The 20,432-nt window shown below is 40.3% G+C and overlaps 1 protein-coding gene across 7 annotated transcripts in view; it reads right to left on the bottom strand.

Moving 5' to 3' along the window:
* NBEA (neurobeachin) overlaps nt 1-20,432 on the bottom strand; it is an 837,833-nt gene that overhangs the window by 238,552 nt on the left and 578,849 nt on the right. For all 7 annotated transcript variants that reach the window (XM_027833036.3, XM_043531828.1, XM_043531837.1 and 4 more), the window contains one exon: nt 18,679-18,822. In XM_027833036.3, the coding sequence (XP_027688837.2) occupies nt 18,679-18,822 (144 nt within the window). The remainder of the gene's footprint in view (nt 1-18,678; nt 18,823-20,432) is intronic.

Below are 20,432 nucleotides of genomic sequence, written 5' to 3'. Positions count from 1 at the left end.
AAGAGTAACATTCTGAAATATTATCTTAAAGACTTCAGCTTTCTCAGAAGTGCTTTGAGGTGGTTGTTTTTAATGGTAAGAGCTAAAAAGAAGTTGGTGTTTACATTGCAGGTGTATTTGCTAAAACGAGAGTGCCCAATAATTCTTAAATGGAAATATGTTTTTAGTGCACCTGTTGGATTATGAAAAAATATTTTCATAGCTGGCACAGTTTTATAATATAAACCTCAACAGGAACATTTGAGAGTTGAAAATAGTAGATAAAGGAAATTTAATTTGTATGTGGGTAGTTTAAATGGAAAACCTGGTTTTGTATAACTTCAAAAAGCACACCTTTTTGTGTGCCATTTTAATTTGATGACCTGCAGTGCTACATATATAGTATACAATAAAAAAAAAGTTCTGGTATCAACAACAGAGAGAGATTTTATATATATGAAGTAGATTTTGCTATTTTAAAATAAAAACCCAACCTGTTTTTTCAAACATTGTGTTGAGTTGAAAGATGGCATCAGAAACAGTCATGTATCTGAACTGTAAATCTACTATGCTGCTCATCATTTAATTTCTTTAAATCTAAATGTGCACTTGATCTAAACCTCTCAGAAATGAACTAAAATTTATAAATACAAATAATAATAATCAATGCTTTAATTGTAAAGAGCAAGTAGAGCAAATTGACAATGTTACACTTTAAAATAGTTCTAAAACTAGATATCTGAAATGGGTTCACATTTTAAAATAACTGGTTTAAAATGTGCACTGAAACTTTTTTTAAATTTAAAAAGTAAAAAATCCAAACCCAACTATATAATCACAGAGTAAAGATAGAAGCAGAAGTAGCTTTAGGCACCAGATAAAAAAGAAGGGAAAGGGATTTGGAGTCAAGGGAACCAAAAATAATGAGAAAGATATAGATACAGATAGCTAATTAAGCTGTACAAATATAAGGAAATTTATAGTACTGATGTGCAGAATTCAACGATTTAGCCATCTTTGTTCCTATGACTTTTATAAATCTGACCCCAGAAAGCATTATCAGAAAAATTCTTCAGTCAATATCCTGAAATTTCTCACATCAGGAGGTCAGACCTCATTTATTATAAGGTCAGGAAGAAGTGGTAGTTAACTTCCATTCAATGATACATCTTAAAAAGCTAAGGCCAGCTTATAGGACAATGTAAATTCAGCATCCATTAAACAGTGTTACTAACAGATTTGAACACACACTAGTATTGACAAACTTGTTGATTGTAAATATAAAGAGATTCTAAATTTGACTACTGTGCTTTCTTCTTATCTCTTAATCACCAGTAAACATCAGTTTAATCCTGCCTCCGCACTACAACCCACTAGTGTTTGTCCTTGCCTGCTAACTGACATTTTTTATATTAAGGGTGAGGAAAATTTTATGGTGTTTCTTTTTAATGGACATTATCAAGCTGAACAGATAGACTCCAAATTCTAAAATTTGACCCAAGCTTTTTTCCATTTTTGCACTATTCATGTACTTTAAAAAAATAAAGAACTGCTTTTTATGATCTTTCCAAAGGCAACAATGAAACAATTTCAGCAGCTCAGCTCTCATGAGTAGTGTCATAACAACAAACAAATGTATATGCATGAAGGGTAAAAAAAAACTGAAAAAAAAGGTTTAAATATTTCCATAGTGAATGACATAAACAGCAAGTAAATAATCTTATTTCAATTATAAAAAATACTTAGCATCTCTTTGAAACATGATGGGACAAATTCTTCCATACGGTGTATATGTACGTAGCTCCCATTTCAGTGAGAGCCACGTGCATACATCCAAAGGAAGATTTTTGTCTGAATTATGTATCTTCTGGGTACTGTTTAGAGAGAAATGTAAAAGAATGCTATTTTTTCTCTGAAAATGTTGTGCTTTACGATATTCATAGAAGTACTGTCCCGTTTGTATTGTTCAAAATATGGTGTAAGGCATCCATGATATAAGGTTTGATCCAGCTCCCATTTAAGTCGATGGAAAAACTCCATGATTTGATGGTGCAGGATCAAGCTATTGATGAATGAGGTCCTAGAACAGGGAAAATACATTATGAAAACATGCCGAACCATGCACCTGCTGATAACTGTCCAGAGTTACATCACCTGACAAAACTCATGGCTGCAGACCCAGGGATGAGCACTGATCCTCCACTACCCAAGGAACTATGAAGGCCATCCAAAAGCTATGTAATGGATATTCTGCTGGGTTTGATGGTATTCCACCCAAGCTGCTCAAAGGTGCCTTGGAACCAATGAACATCAGCCTGCATCAACTATTGTTAAAAGTGTGGGCAACAGAAAGTACTGGCTGAATGGAAAGACAGCATCCTAATGTCCCTGTATAAGGGCAAAGTATCTGGCACCAAGTATGGCAACTACAGGCTGATCTCATTATCAGTCCCTGGAAAGGTCTTTGCTCCCCCTCTACTTGGTAGGATTCAGCCACTCTAACAGCCATTGGTGTCCACAGCAATCAGATTTCACCATTGTGCAATCGACAATGGATGCTGTCCTTACCCTCTAGCTTCTGGGTGAAGAATTTAACTGCTTGCTTCATGTAGCATATATCAACATCAAACAGGCTTTTGATCTGGTCATCAGGGCAGCACTTTGGCTTGCACTGAAGTAGCTGGCATTCCAGATGTTCTGCTAAATCTGGTGTATGATCTTTACACTGGTACCTGTGCAAGAGTGTGCACTGGTTTGTGGCTTTTGATGTGTTTCTACACAACTTCACTATTCTCACCCCAGCACTATTCTGTTGAGCTATCAACTGGATATTAGGACTTGCCACTCCACATGTTGGAATCAAGACTGGTCAAAAAGCGTTCACCAACCAAGACTACACTGATAACACTGCCCTGCTTGTGGAGACATAAGAGAATTTCAGCCTTGCCCTCCAAGGTCTCCAATATGCCACCTAAACTATGGGATTAAAGTTTCATGGCAGAAGATCAAATTTCAGAATCTCTGGGGTAGGCCAGCAGACCCTCCAATGCAAAAAGGGAAGAGTATCATGGAGAGCACTGTTGAGTTCATCTACCTAAGCTGCAAACAGAGTTCAAATGCTCACAGCAAACCTGATGTTTTTCGAGGAACAGGTCTCACCACCTCCTGCATGAAGTCCAGGTCTTGCTTATGGATGCAAAAATATTTTCATTGAGACCATGGGCGGCGGGTGAACCAACCATTGGGACAGGCTAGCTCCCGGCCCCTTCCCTTCTTCCCAAGGCCCCTCCCCCTCTCCTTCTGCCCCTTCTCCACCACCGGAGCCCAGATCACCTCCACTGCGGCTGCTAGCTCCCCGGCCCGAGCCCTGGGCCACCCGAACACCCCCAGAGCCCACAGCCCCAGAGCGCCAGGCGGGCGGGGCTCAGCCTCCCCCAGTCTATGATACCCACTGCCCATGGCTGAGACAAAGTTCAGGATCTATCAAATCTTTCTATTATCTGCACTGCTAGATGGCTAACAACCTGGATCTTCTTATAGACAGACATGGAGCGGCTAGAAATTCCATATGTGCGGGCAGCACGAAATCCTGAGCATAAAGTGGCTTGACTTTGTGCAAAATTTCAGAATCTCACAGAGATCTGACCTTCCTTCAATCACTCATTATATTCAAAAGCAGCATTGCATGCTTGTCAGCCATGTCACCAGAATGGGCAAAAACACCCCAGACACATCAGGCTCTAGAACTCTCTAATGATTCGCGAAGGGTTGTGTGCCCTGACCCCACCTGGTTCTGCCCATGCAGCTGTCTCAGAGATTCGTGGATTTGCAGGATTGTGTCAGATCCGAGAACTTCACTACAAGATGCCTCGTGCAGCACCTTCAACCATGGTCACTCTGGCTAGCGCAGTGGTTCTCAGTAGACTGTGTGTGTTTGATGATCATGCCTATTGTGTGCTGGGCTCACTTCAGTCAAGCACTTTTTCCCCACCACAGCAGAAACAACCAATGGCCTGTCTAAAGGACCAACACTTCAACAATTTATGGGGCCAAGCTGAAGTACGTTTTGTCCCACTGATGCAGTTAAAGCATGGTTCCAATTTGTGTGTAGATGAGATCTTAACAATGTCCTTGAACTGAGCAAAAGCCTTGAACAGTTCACATGGACTTAGCACAGTTCAGGGACATGGTTAAGATTCTGTTTCAACTGCTGCCAGATGATCCTGTATCAGTGATTGCCAAGACTGTACTTAATCATTTGCATCTGGCCAGAAGCTTGTAACTATTCAAGATTTGGAGCTCACTGTCATGATTCATGCATTTATCACCTTGAGATTAGACTAATACAGTGTGCTCTGCATGAAACTTCACCTTCAAACCCTACGGAGACTGAGGCTGGGACAAAAAAGAGCAGCTTGCTCGTTGAGCAGTATGACACCAATGTTCCATGCTGACTACTGGCTTCCAGGGAGAGTGGAGGATGTTGTTTTTGAACTTGAAAGCCGTAAATGATCTGGGACCTACATATCTGAGAAACAACTTCTCTTCTTTTGTGATACTATTACAATTCTCTGTGAGGAATAATAAAAGATGCTCATCAAAAAGTGACAAGGAAAAACTTCACCTGTGTCTGGGAAAAGGGAGCATGGCAGCCAAGGTGGCATTATGCTACATGGCAACCTGCCCTGGATCAGAAACTGAGTCTAACAACAAATGGACACAGGATCAAACACCTAACATACCATGTGGCAATAACTTTGATGGGTTGTACCTGCTTCTGAAGAGCTATCTGTGGGGTCTGTCTTTTACTTTGGCAACAGTAGTATAGCTTGTCATGCCAATACTTTTACTGAATTGAATCAAATTGTGAGGATTTCAACTTTGGAGTTGTGAAAGAGCCCTTTCCACTACCTTCAGGCCATGTGCAAGGTTCTTATTTCCTCCAGTTGAGGAGAAAGAAAGGGTAAGATGGCAGAGGGATAGTAAGCTCAGGGAGTGTGGGGTAATTTGACTGCTTACTTGCTGTGTGCATGTTGAATTTTGGGGGAGGAAATGAGCTGTAGAATGCGTATGTTATATATTATGTACACGTTTGTAAAAGGTGTCCAGGGTATAGTAGAGTCACTATTTCAAATTTATTTTAAACCAAAAAAGTTGTAAAAGGGCATACCATTTCCCCTTGGCAGACTAACTTTAGGGGACTGTACATGCAGCAGCTGAAACTTTACTGACAGTTGTTTTTGAACACAGTTGATGCTTCCATGATTTCCTTGACCAGTGAGAACAAAGATTTTGTTGGAGACCCATTGCAGGCAGACTGTGCTGCTACCTTCTTGACTACTTTGTATAAAACAATGTTCAGAAAGAAATTCCTGTCCATACTGGTCAGTAAAACTGTGAATATAGTAACTTAAATACTGTTTAAACACAATTGTTGCTAGCATAATTTCAGATTTAGGTCACAGCCCTGCAATCTAATCTGTGTAGGTAGATTCTTACACCTGCATGGAGCCCAATGAAGTTGTTGGGGCGTTGCCTGTGCAGATCAGAGTGCATGAGGCAAGGCTATAGTTTGGATAGGGCCTAGACCAGGGATTGGCAACCTTTGGCACACGGCCCATCAGGGAATTCCGCTGGCAGGCCAGGACAGTTTGTTTACCTGCAGCATCCACAGGTTCAACCAATCGTGGCTCCCACTGGCAGAAGTTTGCCGTTCCAGGCCAATCGGGGCTGCGGGAAGCGGCGTGGGCCGCGTGCCAAAGGTTGCCGATCCCTGGCCTAGACAATGCAATGACATAATGAGTGCCCTGAGACTGTGATTCTTGGAGCTGAGAGGCTTTGCTTGCTCATTTGCAGAGACAGTATTAAAACAACCCTGCACCCATCAGAAGAAGGAGAATGGTGTCCCTTAGAATCCTGGCAATCTACGAAGGATGGGAGAGCCTTAAGGACATGAAAAGCTGTCTCAGTATCCTAACTCTGAAAATAAGCCCAGAGTAGCTGGCTAGTCAGTTGGAAGTCAGGTACAGCAAGAAATCCAGCTGCCATTTTAGGAGTTAGGGAACCCAGCTGCCCAGACATCAGTCCACGAGGAAGCTCAGTATCCAAAATGGGTGGATAAGAATACACACTTTTAGGGACACGGTGGAGGAGAAAGGCATGGTAAGAGGAGCTCTTCAAAGTTGTGCTTGGGAGTTCATTCATATATGACTTTGAAAGGATATTTTGGATAATGTGAAACCAAATTGTTTAAAATGCTGAAATGCCTAAAAATAGGATGTTTCTGAAATTGTTGCTTTTGACATTTTCAATGTAGGAAATGACTATATAGCAGAAGTTGTGTGTGTGTGTGTGTGTGTTTGTGTAGTTTATGCCTGAATTTAAATTAAACTCATGTACACAAATGATTTCCTTCTTTACATGTTGATTTAAGGATCAAAATTTGAATATATAGCTGTCACAGACTGAAAATCTGGCTCAGTAAATTTTCCATATTTGGAACCACAAGACTAAGATGGCTATATGCCCCTACAATAAAGTAAAGGGCCAATGAAAACTCTGGCAGACTAGACTGTAAGGAATGGATGAAGAGATGCAATCTGCACTGGTCAGAGTGAGAAGTTGATGAAACTGAGGAAAGGGGAAATCAAAAGATGTCCTATAGTATTTGTTAAAATTGGTCAAGAGAAAACTATATACAGTGGCACAACTTACTAGAAGATCTGTATAGTTGAGTCCTTGTAAAGAAAATTCAGTTGCAGATTTTGGGCACAAGAGATGCTCCTGACATTGAATACATTTTAAAATGCATTTCCCTCTCCAAATTCAGTTTACAACTACATAAAAGACAGAGTCAGTAAAAATCACACTCAGGTTCTCTACCACCTACGTATTTATTTTTTTAACGAGGCTTTGTAATGTTGCAATTGTATCCCTAGTGTGGAAGCAAGACAGCTTTTACAACAGAATCTGGCCCTATGTAAGGCTCCTAAAATCGTGTCAGAAATGTAAATGAAGCTCTTGTTAGAAATTGTAATTGAAAATATCCATTAAGGGCTAAATGATTTACTTGTTTATTTAAGGTTTCAGAGTAACAGCCGTGTTAGTCTGTATTCGCAAAAAGAAAAGGAGTACTTGTGGCACCTTAGAGACTAACCAATTTATTTGAGCATGAGCTTTTGTGAGCTACAGCTCACTTCATCGGATGCATACTGTGGAAACTGCAGAAGACATTATCAGAAGACAATGTCTTCTGCAGTTTCCACAGTATGCATCCGATGAAGTGAGCTGTAGCTCACAAAAGCTCATGCTCAAATAAATTGGTTAGTCTCTAAGGTGCCACAAGTACTCCTTTTCTTTTTGTTTATTTAAGATAATGTTACATAGTTTTAATATACTATAACTTTTGGAACTGTTCCAATTTTCTCTCAACAAAAACATTCAAAAACAATTTTCATTGGAAATTGCTCAAAATTGTAATGATTTCTGTGATTGTGACTGAAACGAGACAAACAAGTAATTTTGCATAGGCAACCAAATAGATGTTGGTAACTTTTGCTTGCTATCAATCTTGTCTGAATTTGAACAGATGATCTGGAAATGAAAGGTCCTGTATCTCATTAATACTACTACAAGCTGTCCAATTCCCATGATCCAACTTATTTTTCATAGCCCAGGGCAGGAAGTCAGTGCATCCACTATGGGTATGTCTACACAGCGAATAAAAACCTGCGGCTGGCCCATCCCTGCTGACTTTTCCCTCTGCAAATATTTCTGGAGCCTCATCTACTCCCGTCTATTTCCTTTCTCTCATTCATGTCCAGATATTAGTCACTATTTAGAGACTGGTCAAAAATATTGCCTGGACTACTTTGTCTGTCTGGTCCTAACTGTAAGTTCTGAAAGATTATAAATGCCGCATTACGGTGCAGATGACATGTATGCACATCATGGGAAAACTCCCATGACTGGAGTACCAGCATTGAGGGGTATAGCTGGTTCTGAAAGGATAGGTATGGGAAAAAAGGGAGAAGTGTTGTGCAGTACGTCAAGAATGTATACTCTTGCTCTGAGGTACAAGAGGAAGTGAGGGACAGACCTACTGAGAATCTCTGGGTGAGGATAAGAAGGGAAAAGAACAGTAGCAATGTTATGGTGGGGGTCTGGGGGGTACAGACCATCAAATCAGAAAGATGAAGTGTTACAAGCAGGTAATAAGATTAGCTAACATACACGAGCTAGTATTAATGGGGGATTTTAACTGCCATGATATCTGTTGGAAGATTAGCACAGCAAAACATAATATGCCCTGCAAATTCTTAGCATGTGTAGGGGGCAACTTTCTGATTCAGAAAGTTGAAGAAACAACTAAGAGATCATCCATTTTGGATCTGGTTTTGACCAACAGGGATGAATTAGTTGCGAATGTGAAGGCGGTTGGGAACTTGGGAGGAAGTGATTATGATCGGATAGAATTCAAGATCCTTTGGAAAGGAGGACATGGGAACAGAAAAACAAGGATGCTGAACGTCAGAAAGGTAGATTTTAACGGACTCAGAGAAATACTAGGCAAGGTCCCATGGAAATACCAATTAGGAAGAAAAGGAGTCGACAGGGCTGGCAGTTCTTAAAAGATGTAATGCTAAAGCTCAACATCAAGCTAGTCTGATGCAGAGGAAAGATAAAAAGAGCCACAGGAGGCCAATGTGGCTGCACGCGCAGCTTTTTAGCTATCTAAAACCCCAAAGGGATATATACAGGAAATGGAAGGAGAAGCATATCACCAAGGAAGTATACATGGGAATACTGCAAGCATGTAGGGACATAATCAGGAAAGCCAAGGCAAAGAATGAGTTTCATCTGGAAAGAAATATTAGAGACACCAAGAAGGGGTTCTTCAAGTATGTCAGACAAAAAAGACAAATTAAGGATGGTGTGGGTCTGCTGCTCAGTGGAGAAGGTGATCTGGTAATGGAAGATGACAGGAAGGCAGAGCTGCTCAATTCCTACTTTGCTTCAGTCTTCTCACAAAAAATAACATGTGACTGGATGACTGGCAAAGTTATCATAGACATTAAGGGGGAAGAAATGCAGATTGGGGTAAATTAAGAACACATCACAGATCTTCTGACCAATCTGAATGAATTCAAATCAGCTGGGCCCAATGCTATTCACCCGAGGGTACTGAAGGAATTAACTGAAGAAATCTCGGAGCCATTGGCAATAATATTTACAAACTCATGGATGAAAGGGGAGGTCCTGGAAAACTGGAGAAGAGCTAACGTAGTGCTCATCTTTAAAAAGGAGGAGCTGGGGAAATACAGACCAGTCAGCTTGATTTCGACACCTGGGAAGCTACTAGAGCAATGTATAAAACATTCATAGATTCATAGATATTTAAGTCAGAAGGGACCATTATGATCACCCAGTCTGACCTCCTACACAACGCAGGCCACAGAATTTCACCCACCACTCCTACAAAAACAAAAACCTCACACCTATATCTGTGCTATTGAAGTCCTCAAATCGTAGTTTAAAGACTTCAAGGAGCAGAGAATCCTCCAGCAAGTGACCCGTGCATCCCAAGACCGCATTAGCTTTTTTCACAGCCATATCACATTGGCGGCTCATAGTCATCCTATGATCAACCAATACTCCAAGGTCCTTTTCCTCCTCCGTTACTTCTAATTGAAGGACAGGGATACCCTACAGGAGGATCTGGATGACATTGTAAACTGGAGTAATAGTAATAGAATGAAATTTAATAGTGAGAAGTGTAAGGTCATGCATTTAGGGATTAATAACAAGCTTATAACTAAAATTCTTGTTATTAATTCCTAAATGCATGACCTTACTCCAGTTTACAAGGTCATCCAGATCCTCCTGTAGGGTATCCCTGTCTTTCTCTAAATTGGCAATACCTCCCAGCTTTGTATAATCCGCAAACTTTATTAGCACACTCCCACTTTTTGTGCCAAGGTCAGTAATAAAAAGATTAAATAAAATTGGTCCCAAAACCGATCCTTGAGGAGCTCCACTGGTAACCTCCCTCCAGCCTGACAGTTCACCTTTCAGTAGGATCCGCTGTAGTCTCCCCTTTAACCAATTCCTTATCCACCTTTCAATTTTCCTATTGATCCCCATCTTATCCAATTTAACTAATAATTCCCCATGTGGCACTCTATCAAATGCCTTACTAAAATCTAGGTAAATTAGATCCACTGCGTTTCCTTTGTCTAAAAAATCTGTTACTTTCTCAAAGAAGGAGATCAGGTTGGTTTGGCATGATCTACCTTTTGTAAAAACCATGTTGTATTTTGTCCCATTTACCATTGACTACAATGTCCTCAACTACCTTCTCCTTCAAAATTTTTTCCAAGACCTTGCATACTACAGATGTCAAACTAACAGGCCTATAATTACCCGGATCACCTTTTTTCCCTTTCTTAAAAATAGGAACTATGTTAGCAATTCTCCAATCATACAGTACAACCCCTGAGTTTACAGATTCATTAAAAATTCTTGCTAATGGGCTTGCAATTTCATGTGCCAATTCAATTTTTGAATACCTGGAGAATGAATGGGTGATCACGAGCAGCCAACATGGATTTACCAAGAACTAAGCATGCCAACCCAGCTTGATTTCATTCTTTGACGGGGTAATTGGATTGATGGATGGGGGAATGTGATGGACATAATATACCTGGACTTCACAGGGCTTTTGACACAGTCCCCCTTGACATTCTGATAAGTAAGCATGAGAAATGGGGGCTTAGCAGAACTATCAAGTCAATATATAATTGGTTAAACAACCACAAACAAAGAGTAACTATTAATTGAATGATGTTGGACTGGAGGGAGGTCTCAAGGGGGGTTTCATGGGGATCTGTCCTGGGTCTGGTGTTGTGTAACCTCTTTATTAATGACCTGGATGTAGGAATAGAGAGCACACTGATCAAGTTTACAGACGACACAAAGCTGGGGGAGGGGAATGTTTGCCAACACTTTGGAGGATAGAGCTAGAATTCAGAGGGATCTTGATAAATTGGAGAACTGGGCTATAGACAACAAAATGAAATTCAGCAAAGACAAAAGTAAGGTGCTACACTTAAGAAAGAAAAATGAAATGCACAAATACATAAAGGGGAAAAACTGGCTTGAGAGCAGCACTGCTGAGAAGGATCTTGGAGTTGTGGTAGCTAACAACTTCAACACAAGTCAGCAATGTGATGCTGTTGCCAAAAAAAAAAAAAAAAAAAAAAGGGCAACCTAAAATTGCTTTTCGTTTAACAGAGGCATAGCATGCAAGTCACGGGAGGGGATAGTACTGCTCTACTCGGCGCTAGTTAGGCCTCAGCTGGAGTACTGTGTTCAATTTTGGTCACCAATGTATAGAAAGGATGTAGAGAAACTAGAAAGGATCCAGAGGAGAGAGACAAAGATGATCAAAAGGATGGAATGCAAGCCATATGAGCAAAGGCTGAAGGAAGTGGGTATGTTTAGTTCAGAAAAGAAGAGAGTAAGAGGGGATATGATAGTGATCTTCAAAGACTTGAAAGACTGCCATAAAAAATGGAGAAAAGTTGTTCTCTTTTGCCATAGAGGGTAGAACAAGAGGTTTTGGGTTCAACCTACAGCATAGCAGATTTAGATTAAATCTCAGGAAAAATTTACTAACTGTAAAAACAGTAGAACAATGGAACATACTGCCTAGGGAGGTTGTGGAATCTCCTTCACTGAAGGTTTACAAACAGAGGCTGGATAGCTATCTGTCTTGGATGGTTTAGACACAACAAATCCTGCACCTTGGCAATGGGTTAGACTAGATGACCCTTATGGTTCCTTCTAACTCTATTATTTGTGGGACACAGAATCTTTCCAAAGGTTCACCAAGGCCAAATTCTGCCCTCAGATCTGTGCACACAGCTCTTATTGAAGTCAATGGGAATTGTATACATGCAGCAGAGGTCTGAATGTATTCCTAAAACTTTCAGCCCATGTAATCCAAGTGGTTTGAAATTTATTTTAATCTGTTCTCCAGTTCAGCTTTACAACCTTTTTTTTTAAAAAAAAAATCAAGACAATACTAATGATCAGTTAATACATATTCCACATTGCAAGTATAAACTTATCATGAAATAACATACCAATCTATTTTTCATTATGAAAAAAATAATTTACTTAGAGTAGAACAAATTATTAGTAAATTTGCATATTTAGACTCCTAAATGAAATCACAACATTAGAAAATGGAAAAGAAAAAAAACGGTAAGGATACAGAAGAGTTAGGGATTATCTCTGAACTACAACTGGTTTGATTGCAATACCATTGATTAACAATTTATTGTTAGAAACTGGCTACAATAGACTGGGCTATCTTAGTCATTAGTTCTCACAAACATGTGACTTGCCTCTTGAAGTGAATGGCCTGGGAAGGAAAAGAGCTAAAATTGAAACAGAAAATGGTAAAATTTTTAATATGTAAATACTAAGAAAATAAAACCAAAAGTTTTTATAATTGACCACGCCACAAAATCCTGTTAAAATACTCCTGCAATTGAAAATATTGAGAGTAAACACAAATTTTCTTCGAATCCATCACACACACAAAAATGAAGTAATTCTGTGTGAGCAATGAAATTCACTACATCACTACTAACAACTAAAACCGAAAACAAATATTCTGAATAGATTAAAACTAAATTATCCTCATTATGACATGGAATACTAGGATTATCTAATGACAAAAAAGATCCAGAATGCAATTATTTAAAAAATATGACATGTCATATGTAATTTATAGAAGTATGTTCTACAATGATTTGTGCCGTATGGTTGATGAAAACCTATGAAGGAAAGTCTTTGGAATGAAAGATACTTAAGGTCCACTCATGTGGGCGTTTGCAAGATTGGGCCCATAGTCTTTTTCAACTTTCCTTAGCATTTTTCAGTTTTGTTTTAACTTTGCAAATCAAGGTATTACAATATTTATATTTTCTGAGTGAAAAGTTTTCTAACAACTAATATCCCTCTATATTTAGAGTTGCCTTGTTTTAATAAAATGTGTTTTTAAAAACTGATTGAGTTAAATGTGTCCAAAACCCTGTGTGGGCACTCTTAATTCTATTTTTACTTGGTTTACATTGATTTAGTTTAACTTAATTCTTTAGTGAGTCAAGCTAAATCAATATAAACCAGGTTTAAATTGAATTCAGAGTGTCTACATAGGGTTATGGACCTATTTAAGTAACTGGTTTTTTTAAACTGAGCAAGTTAAACCAGTACATCTTTGAATAAAGACAGGCCTAAGTGTGGGTCCTCTCTGAAAAGTAGAAGTAAATGGCATTGTGGAATCCTATATTTACTGTGTTTCAACAACTTCCAGATCAAATGTGTTCAGTTTACAAATAAACATGTTATTTTCAGTGGTAAATCCTGAAAACTGAACCTGAGATCTGAAAGTCAAGCTGGGTTCTTTATTTCTCACTCCACCACCAGTTCTAAAGAATCAACAGTCCCAATCTGGTCCTTAATGAGACTTTGTGCAAATCCATGGCCTTCAATGCCTACTTCACTTCGCAGAGTTAAACTCTTCAGGGCAGGGTCTGTCAGTATTTGTATAATGCCAAGCACAATGGGGTCCTAGGGTTGTCAACAGTCCCTTATTGCAAGGGACATCCCTTATTTTTTCATCTCTATACAAGATTGGGAGTGGTTGAGTGCTGTAAAAGCAGCAAGAAATACCCCTGGTGAATGTAGGAGAGTACTACTTATTATTATTAATACTAATGATTATGATGATAATAATCATATCAAGAGGAGTAGTGAGCCACAGGTGCTAATAAATCAGCCCCTTATTTTTAAAATACAATGTTGGCAACCCTAGTCCTCATCATGATAGGTCTCAAATATTACTGTAATATAAATAATTGTACTTGGAACTTTGTACAACTCTGTGCATAGTTAAGAGCTAAGTGAAATTCAGAATTCTTATCCACTGGGAAATTCCTATATTTCAGTATTTGTTTTCATCCCAATTTGGGAGAAAAAAAATTTCAACATTTTTCATGGAATGGAATTCCAAACAAATTCCAATTCAGAAAGTCAAAACATTTCATTTTGACATTTTTGATCAAAACAAAACATTTTGACATTCCCTATGTCAGAATGTTTTGGGTTGTTGAACTGATTTTAAATGCTTCATTTTGAGTCAGTTCAGTATTAAACTGCACTTTCCCACAGTGGTGCATTACCTCATGGCAGTTGTGGCTTGGAAGTCTGATGTCCCCATTTTCCCTTATGGGCCAGGAGCCCTAGCTGGACTGCATATCTCATAATGCATCCAGAGTCATGGGTCCCACAATGCACCATGAAGCCTGATCAGAGGGAAATCTGAATTGCATTATGGGAGATTTAGTTCTCTGGGGAGCACAGCCAATAGGAGAGAATGGGGGCCCAAATGACAACTCCCATAAAACAATGCACTGACAGGGAAATGTAGTTTAATATTTGGTTGAACGGATTTGAAACAAAACATTTCAGGTTACTTCAGAAAATGAAATATTCTGATGTGTGTCAAACCAGAACATTTAGATTTGGCAGAAACTACATTTCCCAACAGAAAATCATTTGTATGGACAATTCCCAATCAGCTCTTTCCATAACATATGAACTTATGAAGAGAAACATAATTTACTCCACTCTTAACTGTGTTTGCTCTGCTAACAGGAATAAAAGGTAGTAAACTTACTTTAGGGTATGTCTACCCTGCAATAAAACACTTGTGGCTGGTCCTGAATGTAAATGTTCAGACTTGGGCTGGACCCCTGGCTCTGGGACCCTCTAGATTTGCCAACTTTCTAACTGCAGAAAACCGAACATCCTTGTCCTGCCTCTGCCCCACCCCACGGCTCACTCCATCCCCCTCCCTCCGCTGCTCATTTTCACTGGGCTGGGACAGGGTGAGGGAGGGGATGAGAGCTCCGGCTGGGGGTGTGGGGATGAGGGGGCTCTGGGCTGCGGGGGGAGGGAGGAAGGAGTTTGGAGTGTGGGAGAGGGCTCTGGGCTGTGGCAGGTGGTTGGAGTGAAGGAGGGGAAGGGGATGCAGGCTCTGGAAGGGAGTTTGGGTGTGGGAGAGGGTTCCGGGCTGGGGTAGGGGGTTGGGCTGTGGGGTGGAGGCAAGGAGTTTTGAGTGTGGGAGGGGGCTCTGGGCTGTAGCAGGGGGTTGTGGTGCAGGAGGTGTGGGCTACAAAAGGGAGTTTGGGTGCAGGAGGGGGTTCCGAGCTGGGGTAGGGGGTTGGGGGTGCAGGAGGGGGCTCAGGCCTGGGGGGTTGGGGCATGGGAGGGGGTTCGGGCTCCAGGTGGCGCTTACCTCAGGCAGCTCCCAGGAAGCTGCCACAAGTCTCTCCAGCTCCTAGGTGGAGGGGCGGCCAGGGGGTTCTACGCGCTGCCACCACCTGCAGGCACTGCCCCCACAGCTCCCATTGGCCATGGTTCCTGGCCAATGGAAGCTGCGGAGCTGGCGCTTGGGATGGGGGCAGCACATGGAGCCTCTGTGGCTCCACCTGAGCTGGAGGGACATGCTGGCCACTTCTTGGCAGCCCTGCTGCGGCCAACCAGACTTTTACGGCCCAGTCAGCAGTGATGACCGGAGCCACTAGGGTTCCTTTTCGATCAGGTGTTCTGGTTGAAAACTGGACATCTGGCAAACCTAGAACCCTCCTCCTTGTGGGGTCTCAGATCCCAGACTCTAGCCCAAGCCCAAATGTCTACACTGTAATTTTACAGCCCCACAGCCTGAGCCCTGCGAGCCCAAGTTACCTCACCTGGCCAACCATAGATGGTTTCTTGCACTGTAGATATACCCTAAGTCACTAAAGCAAGCAGATATGTCTCTGGGTACATTTCGGTGACAGGTGTAGAAAAGGTATAGACAAGGTGTAGAATTTTTACAGAAGAGAACCACACTTCAGTTTTTTCGAATTATAGAAAGAATGACTGGCCTTGCTTCTGTGGGGTCTGCTCTTGGCAGGGCTGTGGGTTATAATTTTTCTCATGCAGAAAAATAGCTAACTGTTGTCTTTTTTATTTAGGTTGCTAGGACTTGTGTTTTGGAATCACTCTGTGAGCATGAAGATCTTCAGAAAATAGTTTTCTTATCTAGTGTAAAATCATGCAGTAAATAATTCTAGGGATTGGAGGAGCTGACACAGCACCAGGAGGATGTTTTCTGACAATTAACTCCTACATTTATTTTCTCTCCACTTCCCTCGCCCCACTCCTCCTACCCTTGACTTAGTTTCAAGGATTTGGGTTAGTTTGAGGGTAAAAATGAAATGATGGGAGTTTTTTTGGTTGGTGTGTGCACATGCATCTACTGCTGCCGCATTTCTTGCCACTATTTTCATATGGTCAGAAAGCCTCCCCTATATTACATGGTACAGCAGCATTTGTCCTACTAGAAGTGGCAATTGCAGGAAGGAGACTAACCAGGAGGTAGTAATACTTCTGAAGTCCCTTGATGGTGCAGCTGAGACACTACCTGATATTATACAAGAGGCCAAAGATGATGGGATCCACTTTTTAGAAATGGCACTGACGTGTGTTTGTGACATTCAGATTTACTTATGGAAGTGTCTTGCAAGCATTCAGGCAAATTTCTGACATTCCTAAGGCAGATTTCCTGGCAGTGTTTAAGATGTTAATTTTTACCAATATCCAGAATCCAGATTTGAATTATATAGGGCAGGAGTTCTCAAACTTCATTGCACTATGACCCTATTCTGACAACAAAAATTACTACTCAACTCCAGAAGGGAGGACTGAAGCCTCAGCCTTTCTGAGCCCCGCCTCCCTGGGAATGGGCAAAGCCAAAGCCCCAGGGATTCAGCCCCAGACAGGGGGCCTGTAACCTGAATTGTGCCACCCAGGGCTGAAGCCCTTGGGCTTTGGTCCCAGAAGGTCTAAGACAGCACTTTCGACCCCATTAAAATGGTGTTGCGACTCACTTTGGGGTCCCAACCCACAGTTTGAGAACAGCTGATATAGGGAAAGAGCTAAACTCTTAGGGAGGAGGATCATACTCATCTGCATCTCAGAGACCAGAAACACAGGACCCCCTCTGAAGTGTCAGTTTCTTAAAGAAGGATAGGACCATGAGGCATGCCTTGCATCTCAGTGTTTTGACTAGCAGGGCAGTGTCAAGTATGAACAAGAGCCTACAGTTTGCAGAGGGATAATAGGGACTTTCAAGATGCATAACAGCCTTATCAGATTACCATGCAGGTTCAATCAACATTTCAGTACAGCTAAGTACTGTAGCCTTTAAACCATAGAAATTGTATATAAGTATTTATCTGGGGTGTATGTCAAAGGTGGAGCTTGATAGAGAGGTCTCCGACCTTTCTCTGCTATTAAATGAAACCTACCAAAGGAATCTAGATTAAGCTATCACATTAGTTGTCTAAACTTACTATTTTACCAAGGTGAGACAGCAAGGTGTTCAGTGATGGGCACAAAAATGGACATCTCTAAACAGATAAATATTGAGTTGCCATACTGACTGTTGATGATTGTATTGTTTATTAGTTGGTACCAACACGAGTGCTTTTTTATAATTTAATATCAAACCGCTAGACTAACTTCATTATTTTTTGTCATTCATGCATGATCTAATTTCTGACTTCAAATTTCCACTGCCTGTGACATCAGAAGGAAGTACTGGAGTAAGGAGAACTTAATCTTAAACCCAGTGATGTTTCAAGTTTTTCCTTCAATACATCACAAAATCCACATTTCCCCAGTCATAGCGCAAATTAACAAATATATCTTCCATAGTAAAATTAATCTTTTAATACCCATACTTCATTCCAGACACATTTCTCGTATTTTCATTTCACGTGAGACAACACACTGGAGAATGTATTAACTCCCAAAGTGTCATTATTTCATATATCTTCCACAACAAGTAACATGGTGCTTCAATGCAGAACATACAAGAACTCACCGGAACACAATTCTAGGAATAAAGCTAAGACCTGACATACACCACCACTCCAATGGAATGTGTTGATAAGAAAAGTTCTACTCACTCCCAACTTGCATTCTGACCAACAATGTTCATTCTTTAGTCACAGCTTCACCCCTTTTCAATCTCTGCTTAGTGCTTGCAGCCAGGAGGCCTCCCCTTTCCCATCCTATTACTGTGGCAGACAGTATATGCTGCTCTACAGTCCCTCTGGTTTCACTGAGAGGTGGCTGCAGGGGAGAGTGCAGGAGCAGAGAGACCTCAACAACCTCCCTTGACGTAATGAGAGAAGTGACTGTGAAAACTGGGGAAATGTAAATACACTGACTTAAAAAAACAAGTTCTTTCTTCCTTGTTTCAACCGTTGTGGTCTTCTAGCAATTCAACAAGGTGCAGTAGGAACAATGCCCAGGGCTTTGCTTAACCCACACTGGGCTAACAGAAGACCATTGTAGAAGGACTTATAACTTAATTACCACTAGTTACCCCAAATCACAGTATTAGAACATCTACTGGACCCAGAATATAAGTAATCTCTTCTCATTGTAACTGTGGGCACTATTAGAAGTCCATTAAATAACTGTCAACACAGGGCACTGGTTACAGAAGTTAGAAGTTAAGATTTTTACATCATCTATTTATTGATACCATGTTAGTGATAAAAAAAAAATTACCTGCAAGGTTGTCAATCTCTTTCTCTTGGAGCAGACTGACAGCATCATCGTCCCCTTCTAGCATGAGCTCGGTTTCTGCATTCTGATTCACCACAGTCTGACTTCGGAAAGTTTTCTTTGACTTTACCACATCTTCTTCAGTGCCTAAATACAAGTTAAAAATATTGTGAACTTAGTTGAGTGTTTATTTTTTGTATAACATGCCAATACATCAACTATAGTACTACCATAAGTCCTGTATATTAAAAAGAAAATAATATTGTTTTTTAAAAGTACTTATTTTAAAAGGTAGAACATTTGAAAGAGATAAATTGTATGAAACTTTTATCAAGGATTATGGAAAGTGCATCTTCAGTCTGTCTTTCTGAATAAACTGTGACTTTGAAACAGGTTTTGCTTTTTAAATACTCTTTCCTTCTTTTCAATAATTGATATTTTGTTTGTCTTCTATATTTCTCCTTCAGCTTCTCTGAGTGGGGGTGCATGCAGCAGGAGCTGTTCTTTCACTTCTAGAGTCCTGCCTCCCAGTACCTCCCAAATACAGTACTGACCAGTTCCTCTCTGAGTGAAGAGATGCTGTTAGGCATTCAGAACTTCAAGGGTTTCTTCTGATTTGTCTGTAATTATTTCACTAAGTCATAAGCAAAGGAGGGACAGGATGGAGGAGTGAGAAACAAAGAGGAAACATTCAGCATGGGGTAGCAATGAGAAGTGACCATTTCAAGTGTCCAAGAGAGAGACAAAAAAGGAAAGGTGAAAGGGGATGATTTTCTTAAATTAAAAAACAAAACAAAGAAGCCCTGCAAAAATCTTGGTACTAAGAAGACACATGCCAATTACAGATTGTGTGTTTCATTCCTTCTTCCCTGTCTATATCCATTTTTGTCTACTTAAATTGGCAGCTTTTCAGAGCATCTTACACTTTAGAGAGGCACATAGTAATTTTATATAGTGCTCAAAAGTGTGCTAACTAATAATAGCTTGGTTTAAATGATAAAATTATAAAGGTGATTAACTCTTCTCAAAACAAATATAGAGATATTAATGAAATTTACTTGAAAGAACTGGAGATGGCTAGTCCAGACAAAGCATGCTTTACTCTGGTACCCTGTACATAACATTGTGAGGCCAGCAAAACAATTCTTTCACAATTTGAGACAAATCATAAGTCTTTTTTCCCCCAGAGATAACAGACTCATAGCAGTTCTCAATGCCAGTATGCTTTCTGTTACTATCCCCCACTTTTTCATAGGAAAATTAATAAGAAGGTTATATATCATACACATCCTCACTTATCTTTATGCATCTCCACCTTGGACTCTTAGATATTAATCTTAGTAATGAACCTACTGTTATTGATGGAGACACGGGAGTTACTAGCTTCCTTCTGAGTGTTTAGCTCTGAAAATGTAACTCTTCTTTGGGGTTTTCTATCTAAGGATTATGGCACCCAAAACAGTTATTAATATTAATGTACTGTATATCAATCTAGAATTTAGCATTTCCTAATTTGGTTGTCAGAACTAAGAACCAACTCTAAACTTCTCTAGGTGTAGTATAATTTAGATATTTGTTTCCTATTTGGCTGGATCTTTTCACCCACGGCATTGACTTTAGTGGGCTCAAGATTTCACCTTATAATTACTGGTATTATTTTAAAGTAGATGTAAGGTGATGGGATGAGAATCTTGAAGACTGAAGTCCACTATTCATCCACAGAACAGATACAGACCAGGCACCAGAAGCATATTGCC

Source organism: Chelonia mydas, chromosome 1, assembly GCF_015237465.2.
Source record: "Chelonia mydas isolate rCheMyd1 chromosome 1, rCheMyd1.pri.v2, whole genome shotgun sequence".
NCBI classification, from domain to species: Eukaryota; Metazoa; Chordata; order Testudines; family Cheloniidae; genus Chelonia; species Chelonia mydas.
This window is presented reverse-complemented; position numbering and strand designations above follow the sequence as displayed.